The sequence below is a fragment of the Bos indicus x Bos taurus genome, chromosome X (assembly GCF_003369695.1).
Source record: "Bos indicus x Bos taurus breed Angus x Brahman F1 hybrid chromosome X, Bos_hybrid_MaternalHap_v2.0, whole genome shotgun sequence".
NCBI lineage: Eukaryota > Metazoa > Chordata > Mammalia > Artiodactyla > Bovidae > Bos > Bos indicus x Bos taurus.
In genome coordinates this window covers 21592825-21608027 of record NC_040105.1, presented here as the reverse complement: position 1 = coordinate 21608027, position 15203 = coordinate 21592825, and the positions used below count along the sequence as shown (strand labels likewise).

At 38.9% G+C, this 15203-nt stretch overlaps 1 protein-coding gene across 2 annotated transcripts; it reads right to left on the bottom strand.

The window, feature by feature from the left end:
• Positions 1 to 1781: 1781 nt before the first annotated feature.
• Positions 1782 to 14752, bottom strand: PRDX4 (peroxiredoxin 4). Of its 2 annotated transcripts, XM_027534248.1 has the most exons (8): positions 14388 to 14740; positions 10797 to 10914; positions 6539 to 6655; positions 5724 to 5846; positions 3782 to 3912; positions 2785 to 2819; positions 2104 to 2154; positions 1782 to 1892 (listed from the first exon to the last, which is right to left on the bottom strand). In XM_027534248.1, exons 1-7 carry the CDS (start codon positions 14635 to 14637, stop codon positions 2104 to 2106), a joined length of 825 nt encoding a protein of 274 aa, XP_027390049.1. In that variant the 5' UTR covers positions 14638 to 14740; the 3' UTR covers positions 1782 to 1892. The 2 variants fall into 2 exon arrangements, with proteins under 2 accessions (XP_027390049.1, XP_027390048.1); XM_027534247.1 differs by lacking the exon at positions 2104 to 2154 and having other exon boundaries at positions 14388 to 14752.
• Between the last annotated feature and the right edge of the window lie 451 nt (positions 14753 to 15203).

The window sequence follows — 15203 nt, the reverse complement described above, 5'->3', positions numbered from 1 at the left end:
TGCCCTTTTCCAGGGGATCTTTCTGACTCAGGGATTGAACCTGCATCTCCTGCATTGGCAGGTGGGTTCTTTACCACTAGTGCAACCTGGGAAGCCCATATGGTGTATGTATGTGTGTGTGTGTATACACACACATACACAGAAAAGACTTGGCCTAGTGTTTCATAGAAACTTTGGGCTACCTCTTGACCTATTATTTTGGATAATCTTCTACTGTCATGGCATAGTCTATCCTCCTGCTGCATAGGTAGCTAAACTATTACTGGTCTCCTTTCCTTAATCTGTTGGCAACTGTCCTTACAGAATGGTTTCTCAACCTTGCTACTACTGACATCTTGGACCAGATAATGTCCTGTGCATTGTAGGATGTGTAGCAGCATCCTTGAATCTACCCACTAGATGCCAGTAGCACTCTCATAGTTGACAACCAAATACATCTCCAGACATCAATCTGTGCTCTGGGAAGATGGTGCCTAGTTGAGAACCACTGGCTGTAGATTATGAAGTTGCATGTTTGGGAATAGGTCTTCTGTGCTTCCCTTATTATAACAGTAAATTGTCCACCCAAGAGAAATGATGGATTGCCCTGCCTTTTCCATCTCTACACAAACCACAGGCCCATCCGGGCTTTGTGAATGGTGTTTAACATGTATTAGGGGTTATGTTTTCTAAAAAGTTGTGACACTTGTAAATCAACCATAATTCAAATCACATACTTAACATATAGATCAATTCCTTATGATAGGCTAAATACAGAAAATAATTTCTGGTTTCTATTAAAAAAAAACAAATACAGAGTCAGTGTACACATATATCCTTTAGGTATAGAAACAGCTTCATTCATGTTTAATTTGAAGACCCAGATACAATATTCTTTAAATGACAATGGCCCCTAAAACTTACTCAAACTTACTATAAAAAAGTAAACAAGTAAAGAAATATAATTTTAAACTCTGTCCCTTTGCTTGAGAGCCTGGAGAAACCCCGCCATAAAAAAGCTACAAAAAAAGCCATTGCTATATTCAGGTGATGAAGTAGCTCTGGAGTTCAGCTTTATATGTGGTCATTTGTGAATAGCTGGTTACATGATATTTAGAGATTCAACTTTTGTTAAACTATATGTCTTTTTTTTGTTTTTGGCCATGCTGTGCAGCTTGCAGGATGTCAGTTTCCCAACCAGGGATAGAAATCGGGCTATGGCAGGGAAAGGCTGGAATTCTAACCACCAGGCCACCAGGGAACTCCCACTGTAAACTAAATACAAATATTTCTTTCTTATAATTTTGGTACAAGCTGAAAATGTAAATTTAGATAAAAGAGAGAACCAAAGGGCTTTATGCTGGGTACAGAGCAGAGTCTGGGGTCCACTGTCTACCAGACACAGTGGAAGGTGACTGTGCTCACAACCTGTTCTTTCCAGCTGCCCTCAGAGGTGAGCCACAGAGGAATGTAAAGGGCCCCGAAACTAGAATTAGCCTATCTGGGTTCAAAGACTGATTCTACCTTTGCAAGCTGTTTCCTCATCTGTGAAATAAAGAACTCAAAGAGTTACTGTGAGAGTTAAGTGAAAAAAAAATGCACCTAAACTCCTAACAATGCCTGGCCCATGGCATGTACTCCGTAAATGTCAGTTAGTACTCTTGTTACTAGTTTGAGTCAATCTGACATTTCATGTTTTGGAAAGATAGAGAATTTGGTATCAGTGTCTAATGACACTAAGTACCTTTGGCTCCTGACATGGATTTTTCTATTATTCGAGAAACTACTACTATAACACAATGTGGTAACACACACTGAGTTTTATTGAGAAGTTTCAAGCATTGTGACCTGAGGAAGTATTTTCAGTTCAGCTTATCGAAATACTTCAGTTTTCCGGCTGGATCTGGGATTATCTGTTGAAGAAGACAATGTACATCATCAGTAGTCTGATAATAGTTGTCCATCTCTTGACTAAAGAAGGTAAAGATTATTTTCTTGTGTCAAATTATATATATTTAGGAAAAACTGGATTTGTCCTACCTGCTAATTTTAATCTCAGCTATTTTAGAAGGCAGGTGATCTGCTACTGAATTAACATCTGTACTCAAGCCCTCCCAAACTTACTTATAACTCTTCTCTTCGCCACCAGGCTTTCATGGCATCTTCAGGTTTGATCTAATTAAATCAAACACATTAAGGGAGCATGGCTACAGATGTTAATGCATTTGTAAAATAATCTGCTGATGAAGTGATGGTATGCTACAACCTGAAAAGGGGGCAGAGAGCTCAAATGGATTTTTTGGCAGTCTAGGGTGTAACCTTTTAATCTCAAACTGCAAAATAAAAGAAACACTCTATATAGCCTCCCTAAATGAAAGAATGTGTTTCAGTCTTGTCTTCCTTCATATGACAAGGAGAGAATCATTAGATTCATTGTCAGTTAAGCCAGATTTTCTCTAAAGCTTTTAAATATATACACTGAAAAATTTTTCTTGTGACCTTTCTCTTTGCCCTGAATTTAACAAGTCTCCACCGCTTCCTTCCTTCTGCTTTTTAAATGACAGAATTCTCTGAATACTTGGTTTTAAAATCCAGAGCATCAAGTCCCATATTCTGCTTTCCCAGTTTTAGATACTCTCCTTACAGTCCAAAGAATGCCTGTAATTCTTTTAGGAGTTGTGCCTAGCAATGTTTACTTCATTTACAAAATCAAGGCAGGTCTGTTACAAACAGAGATTATCCCAGGGTTGGCGGCTTCTTTTTGGCCCCAGCCATCCCCTTAACAGAAAAATGAACTTGACTTACTGTTTCACTACCAGGTTTCCAACCAGCAGGGCAGACTGAAAGGAAAAATTGGCAAAAGACAGTTTAAAAACTGTTCAATTCTCTCTAGCAACTCTCAGCTTTTCTTTTTCCAAATGATACTGAAAATAGAACCTATATTAATTAGAACATTTCTAGGCCACCGAACACTTGAGTTCTGTTAGCTTACTGGCTTGCAACAAGAAATTTTAGTCCTGGAGCTTATCAGCAGACAGCTGTTTTTCAGTTTTCTCAGTCATGTTTAGTTACATTTATAACAGAAGAAATCAGATTGAGTGTTCCTCTAGTAAAGTTGGAAAGTTTGGGAATCTGGTGAATTGAAAGGTCTGGGTACAGTGAAATGCCTCAAATGTCCATCCCCTTAAGCTTGCTTTGTGTGCCCTGCAGTATTTGGTCCTGATGCCATGGTTCACTGTTTCAGCACCCTGACCCAGGCACTGAGTTATACTTTTGAAAGGAATATATAACATACGTTCTATTTTTAAGAAGAATCTGATGTTTACCATTTGGCTACTGCAAAAACTTGGAGTGAAAGGATGAACTAATAGATTACTAATGTGTTACTGAATAACTTCAAAGATTTCTGAATTACCTTGAAGAAAAAAGCTAAATTAAATAATGTAAAACATGCAAATAAAACCTACATTACTAGATATGGCCAGATTGGCTGGCACATTTTAAGTTAATAGAAATATAATAGGAAAAATTACAGTAGCAGAAACTTTTCTCTGAGATTATCCAAAGACTATGAAAATAATATTTTTTCTATCCTACTCAGTAGGTAGTATATATTAGTGATATTTTGTTAAAAGCACTTTCATATTAATAATTAAAATTTGATTTGCTTAAAAGATCTAATAATTTGAAAACAACTAGAAGACTCTGGAACCATCAAAATTACTTTTAAGGTAAGAAACCATATTATGCTGCTATCTCTTAAACTAAAAAATCCAAAGGCTATGACAGAAGGAAAGGGCACCTTCTCCGTGTTTGTCAGTGTACTGGAATGCCTGAACCAAACGTAGTGTCTCATCCACGGATCTACCCACGGGAAGGTCATTCAGAGTAATCTGTCTTAGGATTCCCTTGTCATCAATAATGAAGAGACCTCTGTAAAACAGAAGAATGGGAAAGATGAGGACATTTGTTCTCAGTTAAGACAAATATTAGTTACTGTCAATCCCTGTACTGCTCAAACAGAAGGATGTTATACAGAGCCAAAAGCATACTACCTGCCTACTTGACTGGTATGTACATGCACACACCCCTATACCCACACCTATCTACTGTGTATTTTGGGATTATCACTGTTAAATGGTAGCATTAAATTTTTGTTTTTGTCTTTGAGATGTACTGTAGTATTAACAGTTGAATCTTCACGTGTACTAGATTTGGGACTGTACTGTAAATGATGAAACTGCATAGCAAAGCCTTATTCTACAATACTTAAAATTTTTTTTGAATGAGTAACTCAACCTCTGAACCTACTAGGGCTCAGTCTCCTTAGACCAGATCAACTTGGTCAAACTTAGGTAAAATTGTTAATTACTATTCATATTTGTGTTCTTTCACATACTACTTTCACAATTGAAAATCCTCATAAAAGGTGATCACGTCTGTTTTGAAGTAAGCGAGCCTGATTAGAAATTTTGATCTTGCCTCCATAACACTCATAGCCACGCACTCCACATAAAAACAAAATCTGCCTGTTCTTTGGTAGCAAACTGTAGCTTCTGTTTTCTCTTTTGATTTTGTGAGCTGCTTCTTTGGTAGACTATGAGACTAAGACATTTGCTGTGCTTGCTAATATTAGATAATTTACTTGGTTAATGTTCAAATAATTTTCAATTTGAAAAGTGCCTCAGTCTTTAGTGGCATATTTATTCTTGGGAGTTAATAATAATTGCTAGGCAGAAACCATTATAGACTTGACAAATACAAAACAAAAAGAAACTTGGCAGGGATAAATTGATTCAATATGGATGAACCTTGAAAATATTATGCTAAGGGAAAGACGCTAGTCATAAAAGAGCAGATACTGTAGGATTCCATCTATATGAAGTGTCCAGAATAGGCAACTATTAAGACATAAAGTAGATTAGTGGTTGTGTAGGGCTAGGGGAGGGGGACTGGGTAAAATGGGGAGTAACAGCTAATGGGTATGGGATTTCTTTTTGGAGCAATGAAAATGTTGTAACATTGATTGTGGTGATGGTTGTACAACTGTGAAATACTAAAAATTACTAAATTGTATGCTTTAAATGGGTGAGTTGTATGGTATGTGAATTATATCTCAATAAAGCAGTTCTAAAAAAACACAAGATTATAAAATACTGACACCTTTATATAAAACATTAAAAGAACTATTAGCACTGCAAAGCAATTCAATATGATTATAAGAAAATTACAAGTATTTCAAGCTGAAGCTGCCCTTTTTTCCTAAGAATTACATCAGCAGTTATTAGCTCAAGTAACTCAATGAGAGCTGTTAAGTAAAATATATCCTTAATTTTTCCTACTCCAGAGGCATAGGTTGGCTAAATACTATACTTGTATTTAGAAAAACTATTACTTGAGTCAGTTTGGACAAGAGAAAGAAATGGACAGAGAGTTTGGGGACCTGGGTTCATGTCTGGGTTCTGCAATTAACTATAGTCACTTTGGCTAAGTTCTTGGAATGCTGAATCTGTTTTTATGTAAAAGGACAGGGCTGAAGACCTCTAGAATTTTCCAGTTCTAACAGTCTTTGACACTCACATAGTTTAAGTCAGGCACTCACCAATTATTTTTAACGGTATCTACAACATTTTTACAAGTAGAACAAATATTTTCTTGATCAAACCTTGTATCTTCTAATTCCATTTCAAGTAGGATTACAAATATATCTGTATTTGTCATCATGTACAACTAATGAAAGGTACCTAAGAGTGTGGCCTGAGTCTTCCAGATATACGCCATAGTCCTTTGAGATCTGATGGTTCAAATCCGCAAGAAGTGGAATATTTATTGACCCAAGTCCTCCTTGTCTTCGAGGAGTATTAATCCTGTTAACAGAAAATGTGCCTTTCAGGGTTAAGTAAACAGCATATATTAAAATAGTCCACACTCCTTGCATATGTACACAAACATGTGCATGGCATCTCTTGTCATTTTACTTTTAAATTTTTTGCAATTAGGTGGAACATCTTTTCATGTTTAATGAATTAAAAATTATTTAATCATTGCTTCTTAGAAAGTAAATATAAAAAATTATTTCTCCAGATTAAGGTTATCCAATTTATCATCATAATCATAGAATTCAGTGGTTTTTGCTGTGGATATTTCATCTTCTAAAAATAATTATTTGGTACTGAGCATTTTAAAAATCTTTATTGAATTTGTTACAATATCGTTTCTGTTGTTTATGTTTTGGGTTTTTGGCTGTGAGGCATGTGGAGTCTTAGCTCCCTGAGCAGCAAATAAACGGCCACCCTCTGCACTGGAAGGTGAATTCCTCAGCACTGGACTGCCAGGGAAGTCCCTATATCTTTTGAATTGAACTGTTTCCAAAATTGAAATGTTCTATAAAATCTTTAAACATTTTTACCGTACTTTCATTGAACTAGCAGCTCTCAGATAAATTTATTCCTGAACTGTCTGATAAATAACTATATTCCTGTCATGTTAAGAGTTGTCTGCCCATAATTTAAGAGTATGTCTATTCTTTCCCTATAAATGTTAAGTTTAAGATACTGACCAGGCCAAATGGGTGAACTGTGAATCAACAGAGCATGCTACCACTTCAGTGTTGATTGATCTGAATTCGTCAATTCTATCACCAAAGGCGATGATTTCAGTTGGACACACAAAAGTGCTGAAATAAAAAAAAATCATTATTCTCAAAATACACATATACTTAGTTTCAAATGATTTTGTTTTTATAAACACTTTAGTATATAAAAATGCACATTAAGAACAATTTTATATATGAACCTTCTCAAGATGGAGTAGTCTAAAAAATGGTCACTGGATCAAATTATTTAATTAAAAAATATAGAGTTCTTAATTATGTCTTGATAAACTTTATATTGGTGCATACAGACTGAATGTTAATGTGTAAGTATATAGGGCAGCAATGAAAGATGGACTTCATTCTGTGTGTCATGGTCAAGAAAGTTTGAAAAACGTAGACTTAGGGGACAGATTCTGACCACAGTTCAATATAGGCTTTTCGTTTCAGTTGTTGGAGTGGAGGACTGCCATATACAAGAAGACAGTTTTAATCCAGATTATATCTTTGGAAATCTGGCCTATAAAATGAACTTTTAATATTTTCCAAAAGGTAAGAATGATTGGCCCTTGTCCTCCTTTCTGTTATCCCAAGAAATGTTACCTAGAGATATACTGTGTGTGTGTTAGTTGCTCAGTCATGTCTGACTCTTTGCGACCCCATGGATTGTAGCCCACCAGGCTCTTCTGTGCGTGGGATTCTCCAGGCAAGAATACTGGAGAGGGTTGCCATTTCCTTCTCTTACTGGCCCAACATAAAAATTTTGGCAGAAACCCGAAGGGTTACATATCTGGTTTTCTTCCTTGCAGACTGTGGGAAATGTCCCAGGATTCTTCTTTCTCTAACCAGGTCCAGTTTGGCTGGCATTACATGCATACAGCAGAAGCTCTCTTAGCTCCTTGCTCCAGAAGACCATTGCTAACATCATGCTCTAATTAGATATGTCTTGTTCATTAGGGAGTTTTAAGTAATACTGGAGAAATAGCTTATTTGTCTGCTCAGTTCAGTTCAGTCGCTCAGTCCTGTTCGACTCTTTGTGACCCCGTGAATCGCAGGACGCCAGGCCTCCCTGTCCATCACCAACTCCCGGTCTGCTATGTTAGGCTAATTTCAAAATTCAGGTTTAGCATCATATATATTTAATATGTGTGCTGCTTTTTGGTTTTACAGCAACATGAATTTAGAAGGCCTATCATTTTATATACATTAAAATCTCTACTTCGGGTTTCTATTAGAAGTTATAGTACACATTTTAGTTAATCAAGCCATAGTACAATTGATTAGAAAGAAGGAAGTTCTTACTAATTTAAAAGATTACATGTTATGCAGAGTCATGGTTTGTTTCAGTCTCAATGTACACGTTTTATGAGAATTCTGTTTGGATTAGAGTAGGAGTCAGCAAACTTCAGCCCACAGGCCAAAATCTAGCTTATCGTTTTTGTATAAACTTTCAATGGAGTATTAAACCCCTTTATTATTGTCTGTGGCTAAAGCGAAGGAGAAAAGGAAAGATATAAACATCTGAATGCAGAGTTCCAAAGAATAGCAAGAAGAGATAAGAAAGCCTTCTTCAGCGATCAGTGCAAAGAAATAGAGGAAAACAACAGAATGGGAAAGACTAGGGATCGCTTCAAGAAAATCAGAGATACCAAAGGAACATTTCATGCAAAGATGAGCTTGATAAAGGACAGAAATGGTATGGACCTAACAGAAGCAGAAGATATTAAGAAGAGATGGCAAGAATACACAGAAGAACTGTACAAAAAAGATCTTCACGACCCAGATAATCACGATGGTGTGATCACTGACCTAGAGCCAGACATCCTGGAATGTGAAGTCAAGTGGGCCTTAGAAAGCATCACTACGAACAAAGCTAGTGGAGGTGATGGAATTCCAGTTGAGCTATTCCAAATCCTGAAAGATGATGCTGTGAAAGTGCTGCACTCAATATGCCAGCAAATTTGGAAAACTCACCAGTGGCCACAGGACTGGAAGAGGTCAGTTTTCATTCCAATCCCGAAGAAAGGCAATGCCAAAGAGTGCTCAAACTACCACACAATTGCACTCATCTCACACGCTAGTAAAGTAATACTCAAAATTCTCCAAGCCAGGCTTCAGCAATACGTGAACTGTGAAATTCCTGATGTTCAAGCTGGTTTTAGAAAAGGCAGAGGAACCAGAGATCAAATTGCCAACATCCGCTGGATCATCGAAAAAGCAAGAGAGTTCCAGAAAAACATCTATTTCTGCTTTATTGACTATGCCAAAGCCTTTGACTGTGTGGATCACAATAAACTGTGGAAAATTCTGAAAGAGATGGGAATACCAGAACACCTGACCTGCCTCTTGAGAAATCTGTATGCAGGTCAGGAAGCAACAGTTAGAACTGGACATGAACAACAGACTGGTTCCAAATAGGAAAAGAAGTTCGTCAAGGCTGTATATTGTCACCCTGTTTATTTAACTTATATGCAGAGTACATCATGAGAAACGCTGGACTGGAAGAAACACAAGCTGGAATCAAGATTGCCGGGAGAAATATCAATAACGTCACATATGTAGATGACACCACCCTTATGGCAGAAAGTGAAGAGGAACTCAAAAGCCTCTTGATGAAAGTGAAAGTGGAAAGTGAAAAAGTTGGCTTAAAGCTCAACATTCAGAAAACGAAGATCATGGTATCCGGTCCCACCACTTCATGGGAAATAGATGGAGAAACAGTGGAAACAGTGTCAGACTTTATTTTTCTGGGCTCCAAAATCACTGCAGATGGTGACTGCAGCCATGAAATTAAAAGACGCTTACTCCTTGGAAGGAAAGTTATGACCAACCTAGATAGCATGTTCAAAAGCAGAGACATTATTTTGCCAACAAAAGTCCGTCTAGTCAAGGCTATGGTTTTTCCTGTGGTCATGTATGGATGTGAGAGTTGGACTGTGAAGAAGGCTGAGTGCCGAAGAATTGATGCTTTTGAACTGTGGTGTTGGAGAAGACTCTTGAGAGCCCCTTGGACTCCAAGGAGATCCAACCAGTCCATTCTGAAGGAGATCAGCCCTGGGATTTCTTTGGAAGGAATGATACTAAAGCTGAAACTCCAGTACTTTGGCCACCTCATGCGAAGAGTTGGAAAAGACTCTGATGCTGGGAGGGATTGGGGGCAGGAAGAGAAGGGGACGACAGAGGATGAGATGGCTGGATGGCATCACTGACTCGATGGATGTCTCAGTGAACTCTGGGAGTTGGTATGGACAGGGAGGCCTGGCGTGCTGCAATTCATGGGGTCGCAAAGAGTCGGACACGACTGAGCGACTGATCTGATCTGATTTTGTGCTATAATGGCAAAGTTGAGTAGTTGCAATGAAGATCACTTCAAGACTAAAATTTTTACTATCTGGCCCTGTACAGAAGAAGTTTGCTGCCCCTGGTCTATAGACATAAAGATATGAGCTTAAGTATACCCTCCCTACAAATTTAAAATATATTTACATAGTTCTAGATTACTCCTAATGGAGAAAGGAACTTAGTATACAGTGGCACAGACAGAATAATCTATTTACTTTTTGTAACCAAAAAACATATTCAAACAGAAAAGATCAAAGTTTTGCTAACTCTCTTTGGTATTCTTTTCATTTTCATGGAATTTGAAAAATTTAAAATTAAATCCTCAGTGTGACTAAAACTCCAAGAATCTTTACTTTGAGTCAACTTTCTACCTATAAAAGCTCTGTCAGAGTTAAAGAGAACCCCCTCCATAATCATACTTTATGTTAATAGGTGTTATTCCTTAAACATATCCAATATTTTCAGGAAAATGTTCAAATCACAGGAAAGTAACATGCAGCAAAGAACAAAAATAATAAAACCAAAGTTAAATGGTATCACCAGATAAAAAGCCTTATAAATATTCACGTTAACAGAGAAACAGATTTGTGGCCTAAGTCTTGCTATTTAAATGGTTTCTAAAATATTCTCAGTCCATTTTCTTGCCTTAGTAAGTAGAGTTTAATGAATATAACTGTGGCTTTTGTCTAATGATTACATTACATTAACACAATCAAACACTTATGATTCTGAAATATATTCAAGATATTACCTTCTTGAAAAAAACTCACCTCAGGTTGCCCTTTACGAACAAGTGCTAAGAAATTTCTAACTACATGATGCTCCTGAGCAAAGATTAATAATGACTGAGGTATTACTAGCTGCTATGATATGGATTACTTACAAATCAAGTGGGTAGAAGAAAAAAACCAGGTACTTCCCACGATAATCAGTTAACTTGAGCTCCTTAAATTCTCCATTTATCACAGCTGTTCCTTCCCAATAAGGTGCTGGCTTGGAAACTAAGAAAGAAAAACATATGATGTTCTTAAACGACGGGAAGGTTGGTGGGATGACAGAAGGACATCTTTAGGACATCACTAAACCCAAGGTTTTGGAGGGAATCTTTGGACCTCTTTTAGCAGTCTGGTGATGCAGATGGACTTCTGCAGGGTTACTGAATGCATAAAATATTTAGCATATTTAGAATTTCAAAGGAAATAAATTACATTGAAATGCAATCATCAAAACTATAAAAAAAAAACTGGTGATATATTAATATTCGTGTCCTTTTTCTTAACACTTTAAAACTCCAAGACCTGGCGGTGATCTAGTAACTACTCAAGATTGTGATGAGTGTAAATGATGTTTCAGGATACCTGCAGCATCCGTAATAATGGTATGAAATCTATGCGATTCTTCTTGGCGACAACTACAAATGAGTACTGCTGAGGCTAAGGTGGTTTGTTGCTGATGTTCATAATGGAAAGAACTGCTATATTTCAGCTGGAGATTAGTGAAAATAAAGATTCTTTTTCCTATTCATGCTCACAGACCCCCTACATTCTATCCCTGCACTAAACCCTACAGGATACTTCATTATAGTTCCTCCAAGTTAATCAGCTTGCCACATTTCAAATAATTAGATTTTCCGTTCTCTAATGGCAGTCTTCCAGATGTATTAATTTAAGTGTTTGTCCAGTTTCTTGAATATACATGGAGGACCTGCTGCTACGTTCAAGGAATAGGAAATCTGCAAATATGTCAGGACAGAAGTGTAAAATCCTAGACCATAGGATTATTTTCCAGGCTTTGAAAGAGGAGACCCTCTTGAACAAGTGACCTAATGGAAATTGAATAGTTCATGCTGCTGTCTTGTCAGGGTATGCTTGGAAGTCTAGCCAACATGCTCTGATAATAATGTACCTTGATATTCTGTTAACACATTTAGATAGCACTTAAACTTTCAGAACCATTACATACATTAACGTCAATACTTGCTTCCAAGTTTGACTAAGGTTCCTAGAAAGTAAGGCTTATAATAGCATTTATTATATTTTGTATAGCAGCCAGCATTTTTGATAACTCTGAAAATAGAGACACACTTACGATTAATTTCTCTGTGGAGTTAATGTATAACAGTTGATTACTTATCTTGAGCCAGCAGCCTACCTCACAAAAACATCCTGATCTGATTAGGTAAAGGCCAGGAGGGAGAATTAGATAGCAGAAGGATATGGAACTACATATGCTTTATATATATTACTTAAAAATACTACTCAAGTGTGAGGTTATAGTTGTAATAATGTGTTACAATGATAGTCCATAGTGATTTTAGCATATTGGGAAAAGCAATAAAACTGAAAAAGTTTGCTCTGAAAATCTTGATTTTTGGGTTCTTTCTTTTTTATCGACACTGATGGAATGCTTTATTATCATTATTAGGCTTAACAAATTGGTAAAGGTTTGTTAAATGGTAACAATCTTGGCAAGGTGGTGGAAAGGCATGCCTTCATATCCTTGACTGTACCTAGATATGGCTTTCTTTTTCTTTTTTGGGGAGAGAAATTTTGGGTTCTTGATTTACGAACTGCAGTGTTAGTTAAAAAAAAACTGTCATCAGTTTATAGAGCAAAGAGAATGCAGTTTGCTAAGATCTATAAATGGAATTCCCAAAGCAACCACTCGCATGTCAGGATGGGGAACACATGTACACCCATGGCTGATTCATGTGAATGTATGGCAAAACTACCACAATATTGTAATTGGCCGCCAATTAAAAGAAAAAGAAAAAAATAATATTCTTACAAAAAAACCCCCAAAAAACAAAAACCAAAAATTGTACCAAATACAAATCATATAATTAACAAAGCAAAAGGAGAGGAGTATGAAGTATATTTAAATTCCCTTTCCCCATAACCCATCTGTTTAACTACTGTTAACATTTTGATGTCCTTCCTCCTAGTTTTTAAACACAAATTTGGATCTTGTTGCATCCCACTTGTGAAAAAAGGAAGCATTAGATCATGAATAATTTTTCATGTTACTAAAAATTATCTGAAAGTATGAACTTAATAGCTCCATAATATTCTGTTTTGAGTGAAGGTCCTTGCTCCTGTAATTCTAGATGAGCCTACACATGAGAGAAATGTAGCAAATACCTAAAATTTGAAAAGGTCTGCTGGTAGAGGGAAATCTTATTATTACCATTAGCTTCCATGAGCAGACTTGGATGGCACGTTATAGGAAATATATGTAATGCCAGTAAACACTTAACTGGCTGCCATATTTCAAAATATCTTTCGAGGCAAGTAAAAGCAATGAGACTTGGAAATAATGATTTTGAAAGTGCAACACTAGCTTTTTAAAAAACAAAAACCTAAAGATAACTTGCAGTAGGAAAGAACTGCAGATGTTTGAGGAGGCAAAACCGTTTTTCTCATTTATCACTCCCACTCCATCCTAAGGCATATCAACATTCCATTTAACACTGGGGATTCATAACTGTGAAGCACTGCTTTTTTTCACTGAACATGGGCAAGGAACATGCTGTAACTGGACCACAAAAGCCAAACACACATCTTCAGAATGCCAGATGGTCAGCAGGAAAAGCAGGTTATTTAAAAGCAAGCAAGGGACACTCTTTATCCTTTAGCCCCTACCCACTTCTTTTTGGCTGATCTTAACATCCAGATGCAGCAGGCCACAATTTTCTCAGTATTCACTTAGTCTGACGTGTCTTTTCTGAAAGTGGCCATTAGTTGTGTACACTGGACAGAAATGCAAATAATCAAAAGCCAAACTGGCAGGACACAAATTTGCCACGAGGTTTATCATCAACCCAAATGCATTACTTCTAACCTCCTTTTCCGCATTTCCCTACAAAGAGCCTCCAAAATACACCCTGTAACAAGCTCTTCATTTCTGAGAAACAAAGGATGCCCATTAACTCTAAAGGTCTCTGGGAAGGTGGCTTTTAATAGTTTTCTTTGTAAGATGCAACAACAACAAAATGAAACGTTTGGTCTCCTGAGCTAAACGTTGTTTAGCCACTTTTCTGTTTATCCAAACTTTTTGTGAATCGTTATTCAACTTATCAGCGCATTATTCTCCGAAATCGTACTTGAAAACAGACGCGATGCGCTGCAGGCACTTGGCGATGTTTGAGGAAGTGTTCTAGTTTGCACAACATCCTCGTCGCCTGCAAGCCCAGGACCAGGGCCACCATCTCCCTCATCTGCGGCTTTTGGGGTAACCACTACTTCCTCCAAAATCTGATCAGTGGAACCCACCCCTTTCTTCACACCTCTGGAACCCCCTCCATCCCCTCACCCCCCAGGAGAACCAAGCTCCCCCTTCAGGACCGGAGGTAGCCCAGGAGGTGCCGCCCAAGCCAGGCCCCCGGGTAGCCACCGTAACCAGGGTACACGTGTCCCCTGGCCCTCCCCACCTCCGGGAGCCACCGGTCACCCCGCCGTGGCGGGGCACCACCTACTTTTGGCTTTGCTGAGGTGCAGGGAGTGTTCGGCGACCGAAACCCGGGACACCTCTCCCGGGTACACTTGGCCACCCGCGTAGAAGTGGCACTCCTCTTCGCGGGTTCGGGGCCTCTCCTCCGCCTCGAAGCCCCGCACAGCTTCGGCCCGCAGCAAGAACAGCAGCAGAGGTAGTAGCAGGAGCTTTCGGCTCCGGCCAGGGGCCAGAGTCGTCGCGGGTAGCGGCGGCGGCGGCGGCGGCGCCTCCATGACCACGCGAGTGTAGTCGCACGTCCCTTGGCTCGAACGCTACTTCTCCCGCCGCCAGGCAGCTACAACCGCGCGCTCAACGCTCGTTAGAGCCCAAGCGCGGCCTCGCGAGACCAGCCCCGCCTCCTCACTCCCCCGCCCCTTCGCTCCCCCTGTCGCCCGCTTCCCGGGCGGGAGCCGGCCCAGCCACGTGGTTTCCAGCCCCGCCCACTCATCCCCCTTGCGCGCGTTTGCGCATGCGCCCTGGGGCGGGCCCAGGCAGGGCGCTTTGCCTAACTCTGAGAAGCGACAGCGGCCGTGACTGGCCTCACGCGTTCCCTCTCTCACACGTCTTTAGACATCCTTTTACGCTCGTCTCTTCCACAAAGCCTCATCACTGCACACCATTCCCCCCCGCAAAAAAAGTGAAACGAACTTATCTCTGAATGGCTTGCACTTTATACTTCTAACAGGTACTGTTTTTTTCCTTGAAGTGATCTGCCAACAACGCCACGACTCCCCTCACCTCCACCCCTAGTTGAAGCCCTTGTAAGTTTGTAAATCCTGGGAAAACTTGGAGAAGAAAG